Source organism: Pelophylax lessonae, assembly GCF_965119305.1.
Source record: "Pelophylax lessonae genome assembly, chromosome: 1".
Classification (NCBI taxonomy): Eukaryota; Metazoa; Chordata; class Amphibia; order Anura; family Ranidae; genus Pelophylax; species Pelophylax lessonae.
This window is the reverse complement of record NC_138768.1, coordinates 329,322,529-329,347,733: the sequence shown is the minus strand read 5'-3', so window position 1 is coordinate 329,347,733 and position 25,205 is coordinate 329,322,529. Positions and strand designations below refer to the sequence as shown.

The following is a 25,205-nucleotide window of genomic DNA, read 5'->3' as shown; positions in this document are numbered from 1 at the left end:
CGTTTTTCATCCGTCAACGGATGAATGACACACGAACCGTATGTGTGAAAGGGGCCTAAATGACTGTGTTTCAACCTTCATATGAAATCGATAAGCATTAGCACCTGCTTGGTATAATAGGTTAAGCATACACCTGGCTCTAATCCTACAGAATCCCTGACCTGCAAGTGTAGGAATTGATTCTGGTTTGAAGCCAAAGGGTAGTCCAGACAAATATTGATTAGATTTAGATTTTTCTTCTGTTTTCTCACTTTGCATTTTGTATATTGTTAAAAATTTAAAAATAATAATAGTAAATATAGTGTGTGTATGTATATAGATATTTTACTTTTACATCATTTCTTCACACCTGCCTAAAACTTTTGCACAGTACTGTATATGCATAATTTTTGTCACCAGTGCAACAGCCATTGTCTCTGATCAATAGACAGAGCAGTACAATGTCACCAATCACTGCTCAGGGATGATGGCTTTTTTTTTTTTTTTTTTACATTCCTTAAGAGCTTATTACAGTTTCTGATGACTGTAGTAAGCATTTGGTTTTGGATGTGAGAGGAATCGGTTCAAAAGCTGCATTGGGCAGCTTTTGTTTACAAGTGTGATAAATGTGATTGGTCAGTCACATGGTACAGGGCCTGTACCCCGATCTGTGATCCGCTGTGTCTCAGCTGCACATGAGCAGCGGATGTGGAAGGCACACACACACGCTATATTACCAAAAGTATGGGGACGCCTGTCTTTACACCCACATGAAATTTATTGGCATGATGGCATCCCAGTCTTATTTCGTTGGGTTCAATTTTGAGTTGGCCCACCCTTTGCAGCTATAACCGCTTCAACTCTTCTGGGAAGGCTGACCACAAGGTGTCTATGGGAATGTTTGACGATTCTTCCAGAAGAGCATTTGTTAGGTTAGGCACTGATGTTGGAGGGAAGGTCTGGCTCACAGTCAGCGCTCTAATTCATCCCAAAGGTGTTCTATTGGGTTGAGGTCAAGACCCTGTGCAGGCCAGTCAAGTTCCTCCACCCCAAACTTGCTCATCCATGTCTTTTATAGACCTTGCTTTTTTGAACTGGTTCAAATCTTTTGGTGGCGGAGGAATTATAGTGTGTGGTTGTTTTTCAGGGTTTAGGCTTGGCCCCTTAGTTCCAGTGAAGGGAACTCTTAAGGCGTCAGCATACCAAGACATTTGGGACAATTTCATGCTCCCAACTTTGTGGGAACAGTTTGGGGTTGGTCTTTTCTGTTCCAACACGACTGTGCACCAGTGCACAAAGCAAGGTCCATAAAGGCATAGATGAGCGCGTTTGGGGTGGAGGAACTTGACTGGTCTGCATAGAGTCCTGGCCTTAACCCAAAAGAACACCTTTAGGATGGATTATGGAGCAGACTGCAAGCCGGGCCTTCTCTCCTGGAAGAATGGTCAAATATTCCCATACACACACTCCTAAACCTTGTAGACAGCTTTCCCATAGGAGCTGAATCTGTTATAGCTGCAAAGGGTGGGCCAACTCAACATTGAACCCTACAGACTAAGACTGAGGTTCCATTAAAGTTCATGTGGGTATAAAGGCAGGCATCCAAATACTTTTGGTAATATAGTGTGTGAATATACCGTATTTATCGGCGTATAACACGCACTTTTTCATCATAAAAATTGAGGAAAAAGCAGCAGTGCGTGTTATGCGCCGATATTAAAGAAAAACGGCCAGGAAGCATTGCCGAGAGCAGAAGGGGCGGGCCGGGCCGAGGAGAAGGAAGAACGAGCTGTCATAAGAGCAGAAGGGGGCAGGGCGGGCCGAGGCGAAGGGAGAACGAGCGAGCGCAGTCATCAGAAGTCCCGCCTATGACAGACGTCACACGTCTCGGCAGAGGAGGCGGGACTTCCGATGACTGCGCTCGCTAGTTCTTCCTTCTCCTCGGCCCGGCCCGCCCCCTTCTGCTCTTATGGCCGCTAGTCCTTCCTTCTCCTCGGCCCGGCCCGCCCATTCTGAGTTCAAAGCTGTTTATTTTAAATTTAAGCTTTTTTCCTGAAATTTCTCTCCAAATATTGGGGTGCGGTTGTGTTATACGCCAATAAATACGGTGTGTGTGTGTGTTTATATACATATATAATGTCCTTCAGCATTGACCAAGCTCTCATCGGGCCATTAAGATACATTGGCCACATGGGAAGCGGTGAAATACTTAATGCAGGTCATTTTTTTATTTTTTTTCTTCTTTTTTAATTTTGGGCTTATTGGGTACGCTGTGCAAAGTGCTGTAACCTATAATAACATAATACAATGTACCTTACTGATGTCAGATCAGTATAAAATTTACGTTGCCTCCTAGCTTCTTTCACTGTTTTGTTTTAAATAAACCCATAAGCTCTTCTCTAACTTGGTTTTAAGTGTATAATCTATGCAATTTGATTTCCTACATGTACAATGCTACATATAAATCTTGTGGTTTTATAACAAAAGGATATAATATATTTTTCTCTCTTTTTTTTTTTTTTTTTTTTTTTCTTTTGCTTTATCAGAATCATCCTCCTGCTACCCAGGTTTTTTTCAGTGCAACTCTGGATGTCTTCCACTATATACTCTCTGCGATGGTTCCTTTGACTGTGAGGATCAATCTGATGAGTTGGCATGCTCTTCAAACTGCAACTTCACTCTAAAGGACTTCTATGGAGTTTTCTCTCCTCTGGGATATCCATTTGCTCCATCCTCTTCAATGCCTTTTTATTGTCGTTGGCTGATTGATTCTGAAGATAGCCGAGGTCTTGTCCTGCAGTTCTCTGCCCTAGATCTGTCTGATCAAGATGCTCTCGTAGTTTATGAGAATAGTGTTGGAGAATTTCCACACCTTCTCCGTGCCTTAGATCAACACAGTAATGGGAAATCTGTCACCGTGGAGTCTTCTGGTGGCAGAGTCTTGGTTGTTTATCAGTACCACCCAAGCTCCACTCGTATTCCCTATATTGGGTCTCCTGTAACTTATGACAGCAGATTTCGGCTTCCCAGCTCTTTGGTTCATGAGCCAGGTTCACGTTTCTTCGACCAGATGGGTTCACCTCCCTCTCGTTCTCGCTTTCCTGGCTATGGTGGTCGCAACTCTTTTCTTCCTCGATTTAATGCCACTTACCGTGTACATGGCTACTGCCTCCCTTGGGACCAGCCTTGTGGTTCCAGTCCAGGTCTTTTATGGGAGGATGGAATGGAAGTAGGAGGAGGATGTTTTTCAGATTCACAGCGTTGTGATGGAGTTTGGGACTGTGCCAATGGCAGAGATGAAGCTAATTGTTCTGGCTGTGCTGAAGGTCACTATCCCTGTGCCATTAGCCGAGCTTGTTATCCCCTCGCTGAAAGGTGTAACTACCAGACCTCTTGCCAAGATGGAACAGATGAAAGAGGCTGTCGCGGATGTCAGCCTGGAGGCTTCCATTGTGACATAGAACGCTGTGTTTATGAAGCTTGGGTGTGTGATGGTCAAGCTGATTGTCGGGATGGAAGCGATGAGAAAAACTGTGGTTACACACTTCCGAGGAAAGTGATAGCTGCAGCTGTGATTGGGAGCTTGATATGTGCTACATTACTGGTTGTGGCTCTTGGATGTACATGCCGACTATATACTTCAAGAGCACGGGAATATAGGTAAGAAAAGTTGGGATTTACAGAGCAACTGTTTTTTTCATAATGATTTTAGATGTACATGTGAAAGGGTTCATCATGATGTAAATAATCAAATCATTGCTTGTAAAGGTTTTAAAAACTCCATAGTTAGATGTGTGATGGTAGTGGCCATATGTGCTAATTACATTCTCCTCACAGGAAGTCTGCCACAGAAGGGATATCTAATGGAAAACGATAGATTCTGTGCCGTGTCTGATGATATGAAACACCCACAATGTTTCTAATAACCAGAGACCTTGTCATCTAGACTGTATACGCCTTAAGTTGCATGAGGCAGCTTAGGAGCAGAAATTAATATTTAGAAAAAAGTGTTGCACAACGTGCTTTGCATCAAACACTGAATAGATGTTATTTATAATATCCCAAAAGCATTATACATATAGTAGTAACATCCAATCAATATGCATATACATTTATTTCCACTACGTGAAAAGTCAAAAATTCAATGTGCTAGTGAGGAGATTTCACCACCCCCACTAGCAAATTGAATTTTTGTTTTGCTGCAGTGTGTGATACACTCAATCTCTAGGCTCAAAATCAATATTTTAACCAATATGTGCAATATTCTAAACAACAAGGTAAAGAAATTGAATATAAACAATGTGCAAGCAAGAGGGTTTGCATCAGGCGGAGCTTAATGACTTTATCACACCATCAGGAAGGATCGGCGTGAGTACACAGTGACTGGTGATGCTATGATCTTACCCTTAAGGGAAAGTGTGTGTGTATGTATGTATATAATATATATATATATATATATATATTTGTAAATATTTTATTGTATCTTTTCATTTGACAACACTAAAGTAATGACACTTTCCTACAATGTAAAGTAGTGAGTGTACAGCTTGTATAACAGTGTAGATTTGCTGTCCCCTCAAAATAACTCAACACACAGCCATTAATGTCTAAACTTCTGGCAACAAAAGTGAGTAAACCTCTAAGTGAAAATGTCCAAATTGGGCCCAAAGTGTCAATATTTTGTGTTGCTACCATTATTTTCCAGCACTGCCTTAACCCTCTTGGGCATGGAGGTCACCGGAGCTTCACAGGTTGCCACTGGAGCTCTCTTCCACTCATGCATGACGACATCACGGAGCTGGTGGATGTTAGAGACCTTGCACTCCTCCACCTTCCGTTTGAGGATGCCTCACAGATGCTCAATAGGGTTTAGGTCTGGAGACATGCTTGGCCAGTCCATCATCTTTACCCTCCACTTCTTTAGCAAGGAAGAGGTCGTCTTGATGGTGTGTTTGGGGTCGTTATGTTGGAATACTGCCCTGCAGCCCAGTCTCCAAAGGGAGGGATCATGCTCTGCTTCAGTATGTCACAGTACATGTTGGCATTCATGGTTCCCTCAGTGAACTATAGCTCCCCAGTGCCGGCAGCACTCATGTAGCCCCAGGCCATGACACTCCCACCACCATGCTTGACTGTAGACAAGACACACTTGTTTTTGTACTCCTCACCCGGTTGCTGCCACACATGCTTGACACCATCTGAACCAAATAAGTTTATCTTGGGTCTCATCAGACCACAGGACATGGTTCCAGTAATCCATGTCCCTAGTCTGCTTTTCTTTAGCAAACTGTTTGCAGGCTTTCTTGTGCATCATCTTTAGAAGAGGCTTCCTTCTGGGACGACCAGCATGCAGATCATTTTGATGCAGTGTGTGGCGTATTGTCTGAGCACTGACTGGCTGACCCCCACCCCTTAAACCTCTGCAGCAATGCTGGCAGCACTCATAGGTCTATTTCCCAAAGTCAGCCTCTGAATATGACTCTGAGCACGTGCTATCAGCTTCTTTGGTTGACCATGGTGAGGCCTGTTCTGAGTTGAACCTGTCCTGTTAAACTGCTGTATGGTCTTGGCCATCATACTGCAGCTTAGTTTCAGGGTCTTGGCAATATTCTTATAGCCTAGGCAATCTTTATGTAGAGCAACCATTCTTTTTTTCAGATCATCAGAGAGTTCTTTGCCATGAGGTTCCATGTTGAACTTCCAGTGACCAGTATGAGAGCGTGAGATTGATAAAACCAAATTTAACACACCTGTTTCCCGTTCACATCTGAGACCTTGTAACACTAACGAGTCACAAGGGAAAATGGCTAATTGGACCCAATTTGGACATTTTTACTTAGGGGTGTACTCACTTTTGTTGCCAGCGGTTTAGATATTAATGGCTGTATGTGGAGTTGTTGTTGTTATTATTTTGAGGACAGCAAATTTACACTGTTATACAAGCTGTACACTCACTACTTTACATTGTGCAAAGTGTCATTTCTTCAGTGTCGTCACATGAAAAGATATAATAAAATATTCACAAAAATGTGAGGGGCGTACTCACTGTTGTGAGAGTGTGTGTGTATATAGATATATATATGTGTGTGTGTGTGTGTGTGTGTATGTATGTGTGTGTGTGTGTGTGTGTGTGTGTGTGTGTGTGTGTGTGTATATATATATATATATATATATATATATATATATATATATATATATATATATATATATATATATATATATATATATATATATTGAAAACTGCTTAATCAGAGTATAGCATCAAGTCAATGAAACTCCTGGGATATTGATCTGGTCAGTTATGTAGCAGAGGGGGTTGTTTCAGCTGCTTTGGTTAATGAAATTAACAGGTGCACTAGATGGGCAACAATGAGACAACCTACAAAACTGGAATGGTTTTACAGATGGAGGCCACAGACCTTTTTTTTTCCTACTCATTTTTTCTGACTGTTTTTCACTGGTTTTGCATTTTGCTAGGTTCAGTGTCACTACTGGTAGCATGAGGGAATACCTGGACCCTATAGAGGTTGCACAGGCAGTCCAACTCCTCCAGAATAGCACATCAATACGTGCCATTGCCAGAAGGTTTGCTGTGTCTCCCAGCACAGTCTCAAGAGCATGGAGGAGATTCCAGGAGATAGGCAGTTACTCTAGGAGAGCTGTACAGGGCTGTAAAAGGTCCTAAACCCATCAGCAGGATCTGTATCTGCTCCTTTGTGCAAGGAGGAACAGGATGAGCACTGCCAGAGCCCTGCAAAATGACCTCCAGCAGGCCACTGGTGTGAATGTCTGACCAAACTATCAGAAACAGACTTCATGAGGGTGGCCTGAGGGCCCAATGTCCTCTAGTTGGCCCTTTGTTCACTACCGGGCACTGTGGAGCTTGATTGGCATTCATGTGGCGAGAGTATGCAGCCAGTTCCTGGAGGATGAAGGAATTGATACCATTGAATGGCAATAGAATATAGAACACCTCTGGGACATTGTTTTCGGTCCATCCAACGCCGCCAGGTTGCACCTCAGTCTGTTCAGGAGCTCAGTGATACCCTGGTCCAGATCTGGGAGGAAATACTCCTGGACACCATCCAACGTCTCAGGAGCATACCCTGATGTCTGGCATGCATACAAGCATGTGGGGGCCATACAAACTACTGTACTAAAAGTACCATTTTGAGTTGCTGCAATGAAATTTCAGCAAAATGGACTAGCCTGCTGCATAATTTTTTCACTTTAATTGTTGGGGCGTCTGTGAATTCACCTCTGTAGGTTGGTTATTTTAATTTCCATCGAAGAATGTGGCATCCTTTTGTTCCTAACACATTAAAGTATAGATATCCAGCATGATGTGTTTCCCCATTGAGATCTAATGTGTTTTCAAAGTGTTCCCCTTTAATCTTTATGGTGTGTGTGTGTGTGTGTGTGTGTGTGTGTGTGTGTGTGTATGCGTGTGTATGTGTATATATATATATATAATGGGCTGGGGAATATAATCGAAAGATCGATGCAACGCGATTCGACCCTTCGCGATTCTGCATCGATGCGGGCTGCCGGCATAATCGATTATACGAAATGACGTCATCAGCCGCGGCCACGCCCTATCGCGCAAGGGAAAAAAAAATCACAAGATCGCAGGATCGGCAGCTGATTGGTGGGTTAGTGGCGGGAGCTTAATAAAAAGGCTCCGCCCCTCCCCTTCCGCCTCTTTGACCCGGGCCGAGGCGCAGCAAGACATCCCCCGCGTGTATCGGCGTCCCACCTGCGGCCTAGAAGCCAGCCAGCCATCCAAGCCAGAAGCCGCCAGTCCAGTGAGTCCACACACAGGAGCGAGGAGCCCCAAGTGCGTCCCCATCGCAGCCAGCCAGCGCCGCCAGCCTCACCTCACCGTAGCCGACAGGCCCTGGAGGCCCAGCCGCCACGCCACTGCCAGTGACGCCAGCCACCCGCCACAGAGCCCAGAGAGCAGCACAGCACCTGTCCTCCTCTGCAATGCAGTGCACAACAACCCACACAGTCACACAGCAGGTATGTCCGAACAAATAATTGTGTAATCATTCATGGGGGTCTCTCGTCTGTATCTCTGGGGGATGTCTGTGATGGGGGGGGGGCCTGGGACAGGGGACGGTCGGTCGGGGCCCGGGGGTACTGTTCTGCTGTGGCAGTCTGGCAGCCAGGGGGATCTGTCAGTGTCAGTGGGGGCCTGGGGGTCTCTGTCAGTGTCAGTCAGCTATGGGGGTCTGGGCAAGGGGGGGACTCACTCAGTGTTTGTCAGTGCTGCGGGGGATTGGTGAAGGTGTGGGACTTCCAGGTCTCTGTCAGTGTGGGGGTCTGGGCAAGGGGGGGGACTCACTCACTCTCAGTGTTTGTCAGTTCTGTGGGGGATTGGGGAAGGTGTGGGACATCCACCCAGGTCTCTGTCAGTGTGTCAGGCTGCAGTCAGCTCAGCTGTGGGGGGGGGTCTCTGTCAGTGTCACTGTCACAGGCAGCTGTGGGGTAAGGGAGGGCCCCGGGGGTTTTGGCTCAGTGCATGCAAGGAAGGGAGTCTGACAGACAGACAGTCATATTTTATGAAAGATGTTGCTTGGTTGATTTGTTGCGGCTTAGTTTACAAGTTTTTTTTTTTTTTTTTTTTTAAACGCTGACAGAGTTTGGCAACTTACGTCATCCGTCTCCGTCACATACGTGGTAGTATGGTGGTAAATATGGCAGAAGGAGAAAAAGATCGAGAGATAAAAAATGCACCTAGCGTTTTAAGAGCAAACATCTGGGCACATTTCGGATTTTACGAACACACAGGGAAGCGTGAGTTGGACAAGACACACGCCGTATGTAAAGCCTGTCACACAAAAATTAAATACCTAGGGAATACTACGAACTTGAGAAACCATGTTAGCCGTTTTCACTCTGAGTTAGTAACACCTGTCGCCACCAGCAGTGCCACCACTGCCAAGGAAAGACTGCTAGACCCAGATCAGCCAAGAATTGATGCCATACTGTCAACTTATCCGCCCAACTCAGAAAAAGGGAAGAAACTAACCAAAGCTGTGGCAGCTTTCATCGCCAAGGACCTACGGCCTTACTCAGTTGTGGACAACGCCGGGTTTCGCTACCTTGTGAAGATGCTAGAGCCACGTTATAAGATCCCATCACGCAGGCACTTTACAGAAAACGTTATACCTGCACTCTACCACGACATCAAAGCTCAGGTACTTGCGTCAATGAACCAAGCCAGTCGAGTCGCAATAACGTGTGATTCATGGACGTCAGTCACAATGGAGTCCTATGTTACAAAAACAGCACATTACGTTACTAAGGACTGGCAGGTTGCAAACAAGAGCCATTTATGAGTCTCACACAGGTGCTCATCTGGCAGAGCTACTGTCTCATGTTGTGGAAGAATGGCAGCTGTCTGATAAATCTGTAGTGCTTGTGACCGACAACGCGGCGAACATGAAAGTTGCAGCTCAAGTTGGTAAATTTCCTCATGTTAAATGTTTTGCCCGTACACTCAATCTTGCATGTCAGCGGGCACTGAAAGTGGCCACGCTCTCCAGGCTTCTCGCCAGAGTGCGACGAATATCCACATTCTTCCATCGCAGCACTAGAGCAAGCCACTGTCTAAAAGAGAAACAGAAATGTCTGGGCCTGAAGAATTATAAGCTAATAACTGATGTGCCAACAAGATGGAACAGCGCATATGACATGGTCGAGAGGTTCTTAGAACAACAACCTGCAGTTTGTGCCACCTTTCTGTCTCCAGAAGTCAGAAAAGGAGAGTCTGATCTCTGCACTCTCAATAAAACGGATGTGTCAAATGCAGAGGACGCTGTGAGTGCATTAAAGCCAATGAAGGATGCAACCTTGCTGATGTCAGAAGAGCGCAACCCAACAGTGTCTCTCATTGCCCCTCTAAATGCACAACTGCTCCAGAGCATGACAGACACCATGGGAGACACAGCCATGACCCATGAGATCAAGAATGCAATCAAAACAGATCTCCTGAAGAGGTACAGCAGTGAGGCAGAGAAGAAGATCCTTCATACAGCCTCTGCTCTGGATCCTCGCTTTAAAGGACTGCCTTTTATTCTCACAGAGGAGGAGAGATCGGAGATATACAGAGGAGTGACTGAGGAGGCTGCATCTTTGGAGGTAATTAGAATTTCATCATGTTTCCTGCCAGACAGCTAGAAGCTCAGCTACATTGTGTTGTGTAATAACATGCCTTGATTCACTGATGCGGTGTGGGAAGTGGAACTGTATGGTATGGATTACCGTGCAGTTTCCCACACCTCATCAATGAATCACACTCTTAGTCAGTTCAGCTCTTCTTTTACTATTCTCTTTTGTTCAAACACACAGATTACATCTAATAGAAGGACAAATGTGGATGAAGTGCCTAGGGAAAAAGCAACTGTGGAAGAAGAAACAACACCCATTGAGGACAGCCATTCTCCCAAAAAAAAGGCCACAACATCGCTGCTCATGACTTTGCTGGGGCAGTCTTTCACTGATGGTGCAATAGAACCTAAGACCCCCTATGCCAAGGCAGAAGACGAAATGGAAAAATATTGTAAAGCCCCACCTCTGCCTCTCACTGAGGACCCTTTAAAATGGTGGCGTGAGAAAGAGGTCATATTCCCCCTCCTCTCTCAGCTGTCAAAGCAATACTTGTGTATCCCAGGTACAAGTGTATCTGCAGAGCGGGTTTTCTCTACTGCAGGAGATGTTATAACAGCGAAAAGAAGCAGTCTTAAACCTGAGCATGTGGATCATCTAGTGTTCTTACAGAAAAACCTACATGTTCCCAAATGCTAAGCACTGAAATAATTACTAATTCATGTTTTTAATGAATTAGTAATTACTAATTCAGTCTGCCGCCAGTCACCAGTCAGTCACATCACCAGTCTTGTTTTATAGCTTTATAGCACTGATGGTTTGTTTTTGAAGATTGTCCTGTCCAATGTGTCCATTTCCAATCCATAATCCGTTCCGTTGCTTCACACTAAAAGTGTCTAGGCAAGTACTAGGGGTTCATTTAACCCTCAACCAAATAAATAATATTAAAGTGTATTTTCTTCTAGACAACTGACACCAAGCCAGCCACGGTGCAGCATTATAGGAAGGAAAATCATTGAGAGAAATAACTTGTACATTTGAAGCTTAACCTCGAGTAAATCTTATCTTATTGGGTCACAAACACCAATTGTGGATTCTTGTGTAATATACTATATTTGTGAGTTTGTGAATGTGACCCCCATAGGATTTCCTCAAGGTTAAGCTTCAGTTTACAATTTATTCTCTCAAGGATTTTCCTTCCTCTAATGGTGGCTTGTTGGCTAGCTTGGCTTCAGTTACAGATGTAATCGACATGGTAGAGTGCTGCTCAGTGCAGTGCAGGTAAAGTTTTCTTTCTGTAACGTGACTGACTGACTGACTGTCGTGACAACTCAAGAGCTTATAACGCAGCTCTAGCATTAACTCAACACACACACACACACACACAGTGTGTGTGTGTGTTGAGTTGATGCTGATGAGGCTGCGTATAAGCTTTTGAGTAGTCACGACACACACACACACACTGTGTTTAGTTGACTGGTAATGGCAGGGGCAAACACAATCGCAGTGAACCTGGAACATTTTATATTTTTTAAAGCTTTTCTAGCACTGGAGAGATGGAGAATGGCTTGTTTTCAAAAATGGTCCATTCACATAAGTGAATTGATAATTATTTAAGCTTAAGCTTATATTTGTATAACTCCCCTCTAGCAGCCATCAACTCACTTCACTTGAGTTGACTGGCAGTTGCAGGGGGAAACAAACATCACGGTGAACATGGAAGTTATGCAGCAGTGCACTATTGCCAGGTTCACCTTTTGATATTTGCTACTAGTCAGGAAGTGCTCTGTTTTGTAGAGGACAGGTTATGGCACACACCTGGAAACTATTGCAACGCATGTCTGTCTGCTGGTCTGTTGTACTCTGTAGCAATAGCAAGTGTAGGGGGTTCCCTCAACCAAACAAATACTAAAGGTAAAAGTGTATCTAGACAACTGAAGGCAAGCCAGGCAGCCACGGTACAGGAAAGGACATCCTTGAAAGATTAAATCAATCATACATTGAAGCGTAAAACCTTGATTAAATCTTTACTGGATCACAAATACACACAAACCTGACCTAACCTATATGCCTTGAGTTGTACCAGTGTGGCAATGCCAAACCTTTCTTCAGTTCTCATGATTCTGATGCAGACAATCGTGTTGTGTGTTTTTTTTGTGATCCCATGAAGATTTACTCAAGGTTTAAGCTTTAGTTGATGATTTACTCTGTCAAGGGTATTCCTTCCTCTAATGGTGGCTTTGGCTTGGCTTCAGTTGGGTTTAATTGTGGTAGAGACAGAGACTGTCTGCAGGACAGGTAACGTTTTCTGTAAAGTAAGTGACATAAAAGTGACATAAGTGAATTGATAAGCTTAAAGCTTATATTTGTGTAACTCCCCTCTAGCAGCCAATCCATCAACTCACTTGAGTTGACTGGCAGTTGCAGAGGGAAACAAACATCACGGTGAACATGGAAGTTATGCAGCAGTGCACTATTGCCAGGTTCACCCTTGATGTTTGCTACTAGTCAGGAAGTGCTCTGTTTTGTAGAGGACAGGTTATGGCACACCTGGAATTTATTGCAATGCATATTCACATAAAAGGATTTATATATAATGTTTTGTGGGAATTTATGATGACCATTTTCACAAGAATATTAGCTTGGCTGGCTGGCTTCTTCTATCTTGGCTTGCCTTAAAGTACAACTATAGGCCAAACTTTATCCAAAATCCAAAAAGTTTGGCCTTTAGTTGTACTTTAAATGGTGGTAGGCCTGGCTTATATTAATATTTTCTTTTATGAAGCAGTAAACTGCACTACTACAGTTTTTTGCTAATTTTACTGTTACTTCTAGTAAAATACTAGTGTTGTTGTCTGTCTCTGCTATGCTGTTTGCATTTTCAGACCTTCCTATATGTTTGCAGTGCAAGTGCACTAAAGTATGCAGGGCTTGCAGGCCATGACAGGGTCCAGGAAAGTGTCCTTTGAAGCAAATGAAAATAAAAAGGATTCTTTTATTTGTGACTGCTTGATTGTTTGTTTTTTTTGATAAAGTTTTGAAAACCATTGGGCTGGGCATGGGCATTGGGCAGTAATCATGATGCATTGCGGAATCGAATCGTATCGAATCGCGACCCTAATAATCGTAATCGCATCGAATCGTGAGGTAAGTGAAGATGCACAGCCCTAATATATATATATATATATATATATATATATATATATATATATATATATATATATATACACGCGTTTAAGGCAGTGCACCAACATTGCTAGTGTAATTTAATAAGTTGAATATTCATGGTTATTTTAAAGCGATAAATGCTATGTGTGGAGGAGAGCTGGCTTGGTTGTTAATTTGCCATTCAGAGGTAGTTGGAGAAAGAATCGGGAGGAAGCACCTGGATATCTGGAGTGGTTTAACAGACCCCTTAAAGGGGAAAGTGCGTGGTGACCTATATCAGGTCAAAACAATAAGGTGAGCACGAAGAGTAATTGATGGTGGTATTCATTGAAGAGTGGTCACATGCGTGGATGTAGAGACATGGGGAATACTTGCATTAGTACCCAAAGTATTATCTTGAATTTATGAACTGTGTGTTTATACGTACAATATTGCAATGGTGGTGGAACCCTCTTGCTTGCACATCAAGTATAAACAATATCTTTTTTTTTTTTTCTTGTTTGGAGATGTGTATTGCACATGTTTGGTTAAAATATTGATTATTTTGACTTTTTTGAGATTCAGTGTTACACACTGCAGCATTAAAGGGATGGTGGAACACCCTCACTTGCACATTCAATTTTTGCTTTTGCGTGTGTTGTTAATAAGTGTATATGCATATTGATAGTATATTACTACTATATGTATAATGCTTTTGGGATGTTTTTAACATTTATAAATTCAGTGTTTGATTTAAGGTTCACTGCATACATGTTGCACTTTTTTCTAAATATCTTTTACACCTTATGTGAAAACGCAGTATAGTGTTTGCAGCAACATCTTAAAGAGGAAGTAAAGCTTCCTCTGTAACTTGTTCCTATAAGTATGCCTATAATAAGGCTTACCTATAGGTACTGTAAATATCTCCTAAACTTGCACCGTTCAGGAGATACATTTTACTTTGCATGCAGCCAGTGACATCAATGGCACATGCGCTCTGAAGGAATAGCCGCCTGTGCCATACCCTCAGAGGCCTGTACCGTAAAATGGGGACTCCCACGTACATGCGTGGGCATGATGTCATTGCAGTACTGGCCAATCAGATGACTGGAAGGAAGATGAGTGAATATGTCGGCCGTGTCAGCTGTGAGCGGGCGGCACTGCGGAGCTTCGTTCTAAGGTAAGTATTTCATAATGAGCTAGTATGTGATGCATACTAGCTCAATATGCCTTTTGTCTTTCAGGTTTTTTTTTGTTTTTTTTTGGAGGTTTACAACCTCTTTTAAATATTTGGAGACACATTTTGGTTTAATTTTTAAGTAGGGATGCAACAGTTTTTAAGTCTTGACGATGGCAATCAATTACTGATACCTATTTTTAGTGGCAATTGACAGTTTTTTGTTGTTGTTTTTTTTTTTTTTTAAGGCTCATTCACACCATACATGCATGAAAACTAATGGGAAAACTGCACAGATTTCACTTGCAGAGACATCTATTTTTCATGTGCTTTTCAGTGAGTTTTTATAGCCTGCTCACATATGGGCTGGCTGACCGGAGTGTGATTTGAAAGTGTGTGATTTCAGCCCAGTTCAGGTGAGATTTTGAATCTCTTTCACTACCATTCGCATTGGAATCGCACCTGAACCGCTGATCAAAATCGCACCACAATATCTGGGTATTTGCATGAGTACAAGTACTTGTGCCATTTAAAAGCATTGGCACCAATACCGGTATCGGTGCAACGCTAATTTCATGTCACTGGCACTATTGAAGGTTGTGCAGAGTTTTTTTTAGATTTAGGAGCAGCAATATTATTTCTTCATTCATAGCTAAGAAGGGTTTTTTTTTTTTTTACATAATAATGTTTTAATAATGTTAATAGGTGTCCTCTTTATGTGATGTTTGAATTGTAATGATGGGTTTACCTTAAGAAAAACATTGCAAAGCTAGGAAATAGCATCATATCTAACTAGGTGTTTTTTGGGTGTTTTTTTTTTGCAGCATCTTTGCTCCTCTGTCTCGGATTGATGCAGAATTGATCCAGCAGCAAGCTCCTCCATCCTATGGGCAGTTGATTGCTCAAGGAGCTATTCCTGCTGTAGATGACTTCCCAACTGAGAGCCCAAGTGATGTGAGTACCCCTAATACAACTGCCATGTGGCTGTTGAGTAAATGCTCTGTAGCATGTTTGTTTTTCTTTTTTTTTTCTTTTTATGTTTTTTACTTTTGTTAAGCTGGCCATATACTGATCACTTTTTTGTCCATGTGTAGCAATTTTTAAGACCGGGTGAAGTTCAACTAATGACAACTGTGACCTTGAAAGAGGTTGTAGCATGCAGGGGCAATTGTCACTTGAGAAAGGAAGCAGCAGTGTAAGTGCCGGTTCACATTTCTGCGATGCGGGAACGCTGCGAATATACAGCATGTTCCCGCATCGCATCCGCACCCCTGGCAGTTCACACTGCCATATGCGATACGCTGGGGGTGTCAATTAAAAGTTAACGACACCCCCAGATCAGATCGCAGTGCGATCTGAAAGTTTGCACAGAATCGGATCGCACTAGTGTGAACCACCATGCGATCCGATTCTGCTGCAGACCAAAAAAAGGGTCCTGTGCGAGTTGGGTGCGATTGCGGTGCGAATTCAGCCATACAAACTGTATGGCTGAATTTGGACCGTACAGACATCGCATGTAATTCTAGAAGCAGTGCGCTCCGAATTACATGCGATCTCTGTGATCTCAGAAATGTGAACCGGCACTAAACCTTGCTTCTAGTACAGTAGGTGCGGAAACTATAATAAAATTAGGAAAATGCAGCATTTTATATTTAGATAGTATGTTTGTCAACGAAGAATATGGAGAAACGTACCCGTCACTGAACAAGTATTATGAGTTTGCTGCTATACTTTTTTAGTGGTGCATTCTTAGTACATTGATCCCAGTAAAAGAGAGAGGTTTAGGCCTGAAAGCAGGGAGATTTTGCAGCATATTACCTACAATTGCCTTAGGCACTTTCTATTGTTGTCTAGTTACTTGGTAAACAACCTGACAATATATACAGTAGCTTCTTTTATTTTTTTTATTTATTTTTTTTTAAATGTACCTATTGATTTTTCTATCATATAGAACTTAGCATGTAGCAGCTACTTGGCTCCCTACCCACATTACCCTGGCAAAAGTCTCTCAAACTGTTTATCTAGCTGTTGCACAACCATACACATTGTCCTTGTAGCCTTAGCAGCTTTTATATAAGTACACATTGAGACATTAAAGGAAGTGAAAGGAAAGCACCAGAACAAGTGTCAAAGATTTCTCCTCCTATTCTTGTTCTGGAGACAGCTGCAGAGTTTTGTATTTGCCATTAGGCAGTTGTCACCATGACAAATGGAGAGAGTGGATCTGCCCAGCAGGGACCTAGATAGCAATAAATACCTGACAAAAATAATTAGGGCTACATTCTAGAGCTGCACGATTAATCGTATGAAAATCGCGATCTCGATTCACCCCCTCTGACGATCTAAACCTGACATATGCTCGATTCTTTGCATAGCTGAGGGAGCAGAGAAAACAGCTGTGGAAAACTCCCAGTAACTATAAACAAAATGATTACATTGTATCTTCCTCCTGCAAACTCCTATCAGCAAGTCTCCCAGTAACTATAAACAAAATTATTACATTGTATCTTTTCCTTCCCTCTGCCAGGGAGAAAGGAAGTTTAACCTCTTAAAGACTAGAACTTTTTCTGACACTTGTTGCTTGCAAGTTAAAATCATTTTTTTTTTTTGCTAGAAAAGTACTTAGAACCCCCAAACATTTTATATATTTTTTTAGCAGAGACCCTACAGAATAAAAGGGCGATTGTTGTAATATTTTATGTCACACTGTATTTGCGCAGCAGTCTTTCAAACGCAATTAATAAACTTTAATGAATAAAAAAAAAAAACGTAACAGTAAAGTTATCCCAATTTTTTTTTGTTACACAGAGAATCGTGAGAGAATCGTGATCTTTATTCCAAGCTAAAAAATCGTGATTCTCATTTTGGCCAGAATCGTGCAGCTCTACTACATTCACACTTAAGCTGAGCATTTCCGGGTGTTTTTGAGTAGATTTGAGCATTTTCAGGTGTTTTTAATTTCGGCGTTTTTGCTGTGGCCAATAGAAACCTGTGTAAGATGCGGAGTGATGCTAGAAAAGGGGAGGAAAGCTGCGGTTTAGGATGAAAACGCCTGAAAAAACGCTCATTACTCACTGTTCAGGTGTTTTCCATTGAAGTCTGTGGGGGAAAAAAACGCTCAAATCTGCCTAAAAAGAAGCTCATGTACTTTTTTGAGCGACAGGCGTTTTGCTACAGATGACAAAATGCTCAAATGTGAACAGGGGCCATTGAAATGAATGGGATTTTCCTTGTTGAGCATTTCTGAGCTTTGAGCTGAAAAACTCTGTGTGAAGTGTGTCTACCAAGGTACGTTCTGGTATTTCAAGGTGTCAAAACAAGCTGTGGCTTTGAACCAGGAAGTACACCCGCTCCTGTGATGCTGGAGGTGAGCACCTAACCTCTGCAAAGTCCAAGGCTTAGAAATGAAAACATTTGCTTAATCAGTACTTCACTGTCAGGGAATCAGCATGTGTCTTGTGAGTCAGACTACAGCAGGCTCCACCTGGAGGGCATTTAGTTGGATGACACTTTGCCTTTAACAAAGACAGGAAACCTGTACAAAGGAAAAATCCTTAGACTGGCATTGATGTCTTCTTTTTGAAAACGCTAACTGCCTTGCATTCATGCTGACACATCACTGACCTAGAACAATTATATACAATAAATCAGGAGCTGCTACTTCACCTGCTGCAGGCTCCAGGTCTCTGAAGCCAGAGATCTCGATCTCAATCCAGCGACATGCACAAGAGCAGCTCCTCTCCTGGCTTTCTCCCTCCTTGGATCAGACACAGCAGCAGGAGCCATTGGCTTCCACTGCTGTAAATCACATCCAGTGAGGTGTGGGTGTGGGTGTGGGTGGGGGTGGGAATGTGATACAGAGCGTGGCTCGGCAGTGAGCCTGCACCAGTGCCCCCATAGTAAGCGGCTTGCTATGGCGGCACTCAGCAGGAGGGGGGGGGTAGATCCCAGAGTGCCGGCAGGGGACCCCAGAAGAGGAGGATTGTGACTGCTCTGTGCAAAACTATTGCACAGAGCAGGTAAGTATATCTTGTTTATCTAAAAAAAAATATATATACCTTTTTAGAATCCCTTTAATAAACTTTATAGGAGCCTACACATTACCATTGAAGTGCTGAAGTGCTGCAGTAGCCATATCCTTGTTGTCAAAGGTCTTTGTAGGAAGAAGTCTAGGCTCTTATAGCAGACCTGATCAGGAAATGTGATCAGCACATTTAATACTTGGAAAACCATGAAATGAAAAATCAGGTGAAAGGACTTGGAACCTTTCTATATGTGGGCCAATGGGGTGAAAGACATAATATACCATTGTACATCAGCTGGGAGGTGACGATTATTCATAGCAGTGGTGTGTTAGTCATATATCTGTGACTGAGACTAGTCAGGAATACTGATAGGAACTGAGGGTTCTTCATCTGTGTTGTTGCCATTTAGTGAAGTGTTACTGTGTAAAGGTGGCAAAAGCGCTTTGAATGTCATTGTGAAATCATTTAATTTGGATGCCTGGCCTTTCTCTTACAAATCTTGATTTCGGTATGGAACAGCAGCTGAATCAGACTCGAGCTGCTTCTAGATGTACTGTGGCATTTAGGTGCCTGGAAATGTCTGAAACAGAATAATAACTAACTAGGACCAGTCACAGCCATGGGCAGTGATCAGATATATTTAAAAAGTGTTTTATTCAGTCTGAAATCATTATTATATTGATACAGTAGATTTTAAATAATCTAATGAGATGATTTAATTTTATTATTATTGTTATTATACAGGATTATACAGCACCAACAGTTTGTGCATCACTTTATAACGTGAGAACAGACAGTACAGTTCCAATTCCATACAGGAGGAATCAGAGGGCCATGCTCATTAGAGCTTACAATCTAAAGGGGAATTAATAAAAACACAGAAAGCATTCATAGTTTATTTCCTAAATCCATTTAGATTATAGAGGTTTATTAGTGAGCTTTCTGACATTTCTTGGTTTGGGTATAAAAGGTAATCTGCCCAGATTGTGCAGCTTTAGAAGTAGTGGGAGAGAGCGTTGAGTGGGTAGTATGTGTGATGGGACAGGAAACAGGGGGGTTGGGAGTCGGAGAAATCACTCACTTTATGGACGCAGAGGAAATGCATAGACACCTACAGGAAGGTTTTAGAATAGAAATGCACACAAAGAGGAGGAACAAAAGAAAGAAGCGTGCACACAGTCATTCTCTGAGAGAGTCACACACTGACACTACCAATCATTTTAATGACTGGCAATTATACTCCTGGAAAAAAAAAAGCCAGTTTCTCAGTGACAGGTACAATGTGTTCTGGGAAGAAGCTTCTTGCTCCCTCTAGTGGCAGCCGAGAATGGAAGCTTATGGTCTTTGACTCACAATCAGCTTCTAGGTGAAAGGGCCATTGATGCAGGCTTACTGTGTGTTCAGCTATATTTCTACATATGCTATGTATGTATACTTCCCTGTTAAAGTAAGGTCAGAAGCTCTTTATGCACAAACCTCCTTCATCCAATAGAATAGTTTAATCTTTTAGCAAGTTAGCTTTCTGTTTCGATTACAGGAGCTGACACTAAGGCAAGATGTACCAGTAAAACGTCCTATAAAGAATTAGGTAGAGCCATGAAGATAAGGTCCTTGCCATCAAATTATTTATTTTAATTAGAATAGTTATAAACATTCATAACTTGTCGATAGGCATGAGAAGCCCAAACCCATTACATATTCTAAGTAAACTAATAGACACTTTATTAGCACTCAAATCGCAATAAGGAATATCTAATTAATTTATTTATTATACCTCCAGTCTCATGGAAACACATTTCTACAATCCCTCCTCGGGTAGAACCTTGAAATGCAGTGGGTATAGAAAAGAATCACCCCTCTTTTAAAATCACATTTTGTTGCTTTGCAGCCTGAAATGAAGACACACAGTTTTTGTTTTATCCAGCATTATTTACGTAGTGCAACTTATAACATCCAAGTGAAAGATATAACAACATGTCAGAAAAGACAAAAAAAAATTCATAAACCGAATCCCTTAGTTGAAAAAAGGATCACCCCCTTGTGTCAGTATTTTGTTGAACCACCTTCTGCTTTAATTACATCCTTTAGTCTGTTGGGATATATTTCTACTAGCTGCACATGTAGACTTTGCAGTATTTGCCCACTCTTCTTTGCAGAACTGCTCAAGTTCAGTTAAATTTGTTAGTGACGGTGGACTGCAGTCTTCAAGTCATTTCACAGATTTTCAATGAGGTTTAATTCTGGGCTCTGACTGGGCTATGCAAGGACATGCACCTTTATCTCCTTCAACCACTGTGTGGCCATTTTTGCTGTGTGCATAACGGATATTACTACCTCCATGCTTTACTGTAGGAATGGTGGTATTTGGATGGTGAGCTGTATTGGATTTCCGCCAGACATATCGTTTGGTGTTGAGGCCAGATAATTACATTTTAGACTCATCTGATTATAGCACCTTTTTCCATGTGGTCTCAGAATCTTCAAGGCGCGTTTTGGTAAAGTTTAGTCGTTACTGCATGGGGCCTTTCTTGAGGAGTGGCTTTTTTCTTGCAATCCTCCCATACAAGCCACATTTGTGGAGAATTTGTGATATGGTTGTCCCATGCACACAATGACCACTCTTTGTAATAAGTTCCTACAACTGCTTCAGAGTTGCTGTTAGGCCTCTTGGTAGCCTCTTTGACCAGTTTCCTCCTGGCTCTTTAATCCAATTTTCAGAAACGTTCTGATCCAAGGAGGGTCTGTGTTGTACCAAATACCTTCCACTTCCTAGTAATAGACTTCACTGTGCTTTTAGGCATTGATAAAGCCTTTGAAATGTTTTTGTATCCATCTGCTGACTTGTGCCTGTCCACAACTTTATCCCAGAGATCTTTTGACAGTGCCTTACCACCCACAGTTGATTGTTTGCTTCAGTTGCATTATCAGGGACTGACATGCTCCAAGAATTTTCTTTTCATGCTGAGCTAATCAAAATGATCACAGTTAAAAGTCAAATGGCTTTCTGTGCCATTGAAAAGGTGATTAGCTACACCTGATTGAGTTTTCAAGTCATTTTTAGGATGGGAGGGGGGGGGGGGGGGGGTTATTATCCCCATTCAGTGATTCTGTTTTTGAATTTTTGATTTTTTTTTTTTCTGACATGTTGGTGTTATATCTCTCACTTGGATGTTATACGTTGCACTGAGTAAATACAGTTGAATAAAACAAAAACTGTGTCTGTCTTCATTTCAGGCTGCAAAGCAACAAAATGTGATTATTTTAAAGGGGGAGTGATTCTTTTCTATACCCACTGTAATTAGTCAAGGAATGGTCATAGTAAATGGAAAGGAGGGTGAATGATTATAAACAAGAAAAAGCAGCCAGATTCCATAAGAAGTCAGTCATGGTATATATGGAAAAAATTCCCTTCTCCCCTTTTTTCATGACGGCTCCATACGAAAGTAGAACGTTATTTCTTTGTCAGGGTTGCTGTGATTTTACAATGGCACTATACTATTTGTATATAATCACCATTTTCTATTTTCTTACTGTAGGGCTCATTCATGGGAAATCTCCGAAGCCTACTGCAGTTTTTACATCAGACTCAGCCACACCCTGCTGGAGGCCTAAATGAGCTGCCAACACGGCGTCGTCCACCACGTCCTGTCAGACGCCTCCTCCGTCGACTTAGGCGTTGGGGACTCCTTCCTCCTCGTACACAAGGGACACAGACCGAGACCCATCAAAATCCAAGTACAGGCTCGACGCAGCCAGTGTCAGAGGGCAGTGATCCTCCTTCAGCCCCACTTCTTCCAGTCAAGACCCCTTTAGACACTCCTGATCTTTCTGTTTCCCAGACTGAGCCTGCTGTTTCTCTTTCACCAAATTATCCCACTGAGGATAGGAGTGGACTGATGATGGGAATGGTGCAGGTGGTCAGGGAAAGAATTTTACTCCCACTAAGTGGAGTGGAACACTTGGGCACAGAAAGAGCTGATTGTGGTGTGGAGATAGACAGGCCTGAAGAAGAGGATGAAATGCTGTTGCTACCACTGGCAGAAGGCTTAGACAGTGAGTCAGGAGATGTAAGCTTGATTTCATGTTAACACTGCTTTTGTTCTATCCTCTCTATACACCTTTGCACAAAGTGGAGGGCTTTTTGATTCGGCCCACCCTAATAACACACTCCTAACTACAGTGCTCAGTGGATCTCGCCAAACCTCCTATCCCCACCTCTCTTTGCAACATGTGATTCATTACAGCCACACAGATGGAGGGGGGGGGGGGGGGGAACTGAAAATGGTCAAAAAGAAATAAAGATGTCCTATTGATCTGGATATTGTTCCCAGGTGGTGGATGTACCTCTGCATCAAAGACTGAGCAGCTGATCAATATATTGTTTTACTGTCAATGTCTCATAGACTTCGACAATAATGAAAAAAAGTAAGCATAGGTATTTACTGGTGATTTAAGGATATAAGGGGCCTGCTTGTATATAATTGCTCCCAGATGAGACACAGAAATATGCCCCACCTGCAGCTGTTTAATGGGTTTAGAGTGTACATAAGTGTAAGTGTACACCACTAGATTGTGTACATAGGGCTCAGTTTAGTCAGTGGGGGGGGGGGTCAAGGTCTTATACCATCTGAGTCGGATACAGGTAGGGAGAAGAGAGTGTGGTGCACTGCAAATGGTGTGGTGGTGTAGTTGAAGCAAACGCTGAAGTGAACAAAAGGTGGATGGTGCTGCCTTCCAGTATCTTCAAAAACAAAGATTATCACAAGCATATCAAAAGCTCAGTTAGAATCCATTTATTAGTCACAACAGTAAAAATAAAAGCAACATTTTGGAGCATATAGCAGCCCCTTCATTAAGCAAATGGTGACACCAGTACCACATTCATGGATCCTATATATATATATATATATATATATATATATATATATATATATATATATATATATATATATATATATTGCAATAGGACCAATGGCAGAGAGAGTTGTAAATACCCTCCTCCGGTGCTCATATGTAGTTGTATAAATAAATGTGTATTTTTAAGATTTTTAGATTTTTGTTTTTATTTTTTTAGCTCTCTGTGTCCTTCCTTGGCATTTTTGTCCATGCCTCATAATTTGTCCATGCCTCATAATTTGTCCATGCCTCATAATTTGAACAGTTGCCTCATAAGGCTGCTTATGCTCTATCAGCTCCCTTTTGACTACACAGTTTTTTTTTTTTTTTTTTTTTTTGTTAATGTTTGGTTGCTTAGATAGAAGGGTCTGCCCAAGGCACTGGCGTCACTTCTAATAAAAGTCGGAGTGGCCAGGACTGTGGGATGGCGATTAATATGGAGTGAACTTCCTGCTGTGATGGGAATGGCATTGTTTTTATATATATATATATATATATATATATATATATATATATATATATATATATATATACATTTCCAATGGCGATTTTTGGCACTTTGCTTATGTTTTGGATAATGGATATACGGCAGGACACTGGAGCACAGGCAGACTTTGGCATATTGGTGATCATATGTTTGTTGAGTTAACTGTTTTTTTTTTTTTTTTACTTTCTCACTGGTCCTCTTGTGACTAAATAAATTACTCCTATCTGAGCTTTTGATGTGCTGGTGATGCTCTTTGTTCTTGAAGATACAGGTAGGGTTCACATGTCCTTACATCAGCAGTGTACACCTTTTAAAAGAGATTTAGAACACAGTGCTAACTAATAAACAGAGCAGAGCTCTGCAATATTCAGCAGCAGTGCGAAACTGAGTGTGACTGAATGCCTGAGAGGGCATAAAGCCTTTGGTGTAAAAATAGAAAGGTAGCGTGGGGAATTTATAACTCCTATAGGGAAGACAATGCAGAACAGCTGCATGAAGTTGTGCAGTGGTTGAGACCATTCTACCAGCTTCTCTACCATTTGACTAAGATCAAGTGAAGTTTGCAGCTTCGGTGGGAAACCCTCTAGTGATCGCAAGTTAAATTGCTCTAATTAACTTGCAGGTCCTGTAAATCAGTTTATAGTAAAATGGTGACAAATTTCATGCATGTATGCAGTGCATTAAAAGAACTGGCATAAGGGGTGAACATTAAAGGGAACCTGTTCAGATAGCAATTTGGGAGTTGCCAGTGCCTGTTCCTAAAGATGTAAGCTCTGGGGCTCTCATCCTAAACCTTTCTTTACCACCTGATGAATCACTGACCTGGAACAAGTATGCGACCAGTGAAGCGTGAAAAGTCCAATAGTCTATCTTGCCTTTTTGTTCTTGGTGAGTGTCTCAGTAGCTTTTGAAGCAAGGTTCAGGATGAGAAACCTGGGGCCTCCACCTTTAAAATTATGTTCGCAATGACATCCCCCATGTTGCGGTTTTCCCAGGTTCCTTTTAAAGTGGTTGTAAATTCATGATCTATAAAAGCTGCTGACCGGCAGGATTTTTAGAACGGTAGAGGGGGTCTCCTGTCCTAAATGTCCCCCCTGCCTGTCAGCGGGTAATCTGATCTGAGCCACACATGTGCAGCTCACATCACATTTACAGCCAGCTCTGTGTGCCGTGGCGGTGTGACAAGGTAGGGTAATGTGGGAGTGACGTCACTTAAGCCCAGCAATTCAAGCGGACAAAGATATGAAACCCTGAAGGAAGACCGGGTGAAGATGGAGGCACCAGGGGAGCCGTGACAGCACTGCGCTGGAGGGCTCAGTTTGCAGGTAGGTCTGTCATAATGTGCTAGTATGCGATGCTTACTGCTACATTATGACTTAAA

The 25,205-nt window shown here is 42.3% G+C and overlaps 1 protein-coding gene across 1 annotated transcript in view; it reads left to right on the top strand.

Annotated features, from left to right (window-relative positions):
• LRP10 (LDL receptor related protein 10) overlaps window positions 1-22,703 on the top strand; it is a 43,721-nt gene extending 21,018 nt beyond the window's left edge. The window contains exons 3-5 of the mRNA XM_082243632.1: window positions 2,526-3,639; window positions 15,241-15,370; window positions 21,978-22,703. Of these exons, the coding sequence (XP_082099758.1) occupies window positions 2,526-3,639; window positions 15,241-15,370; window positions 21,978-22,529 (1,796 nt within the window). The 3' untranslated portion in view covers window positions 22,530-22,703. The remainder of the gene's footprint in view (window positions 1-2,525; window positions 3,640-15,240; window positions 15,371-21,977) is intronic.
• The last annotated feature ends 2,502 nt before the right edge of the window (window positions 22,704-25,205 follow it).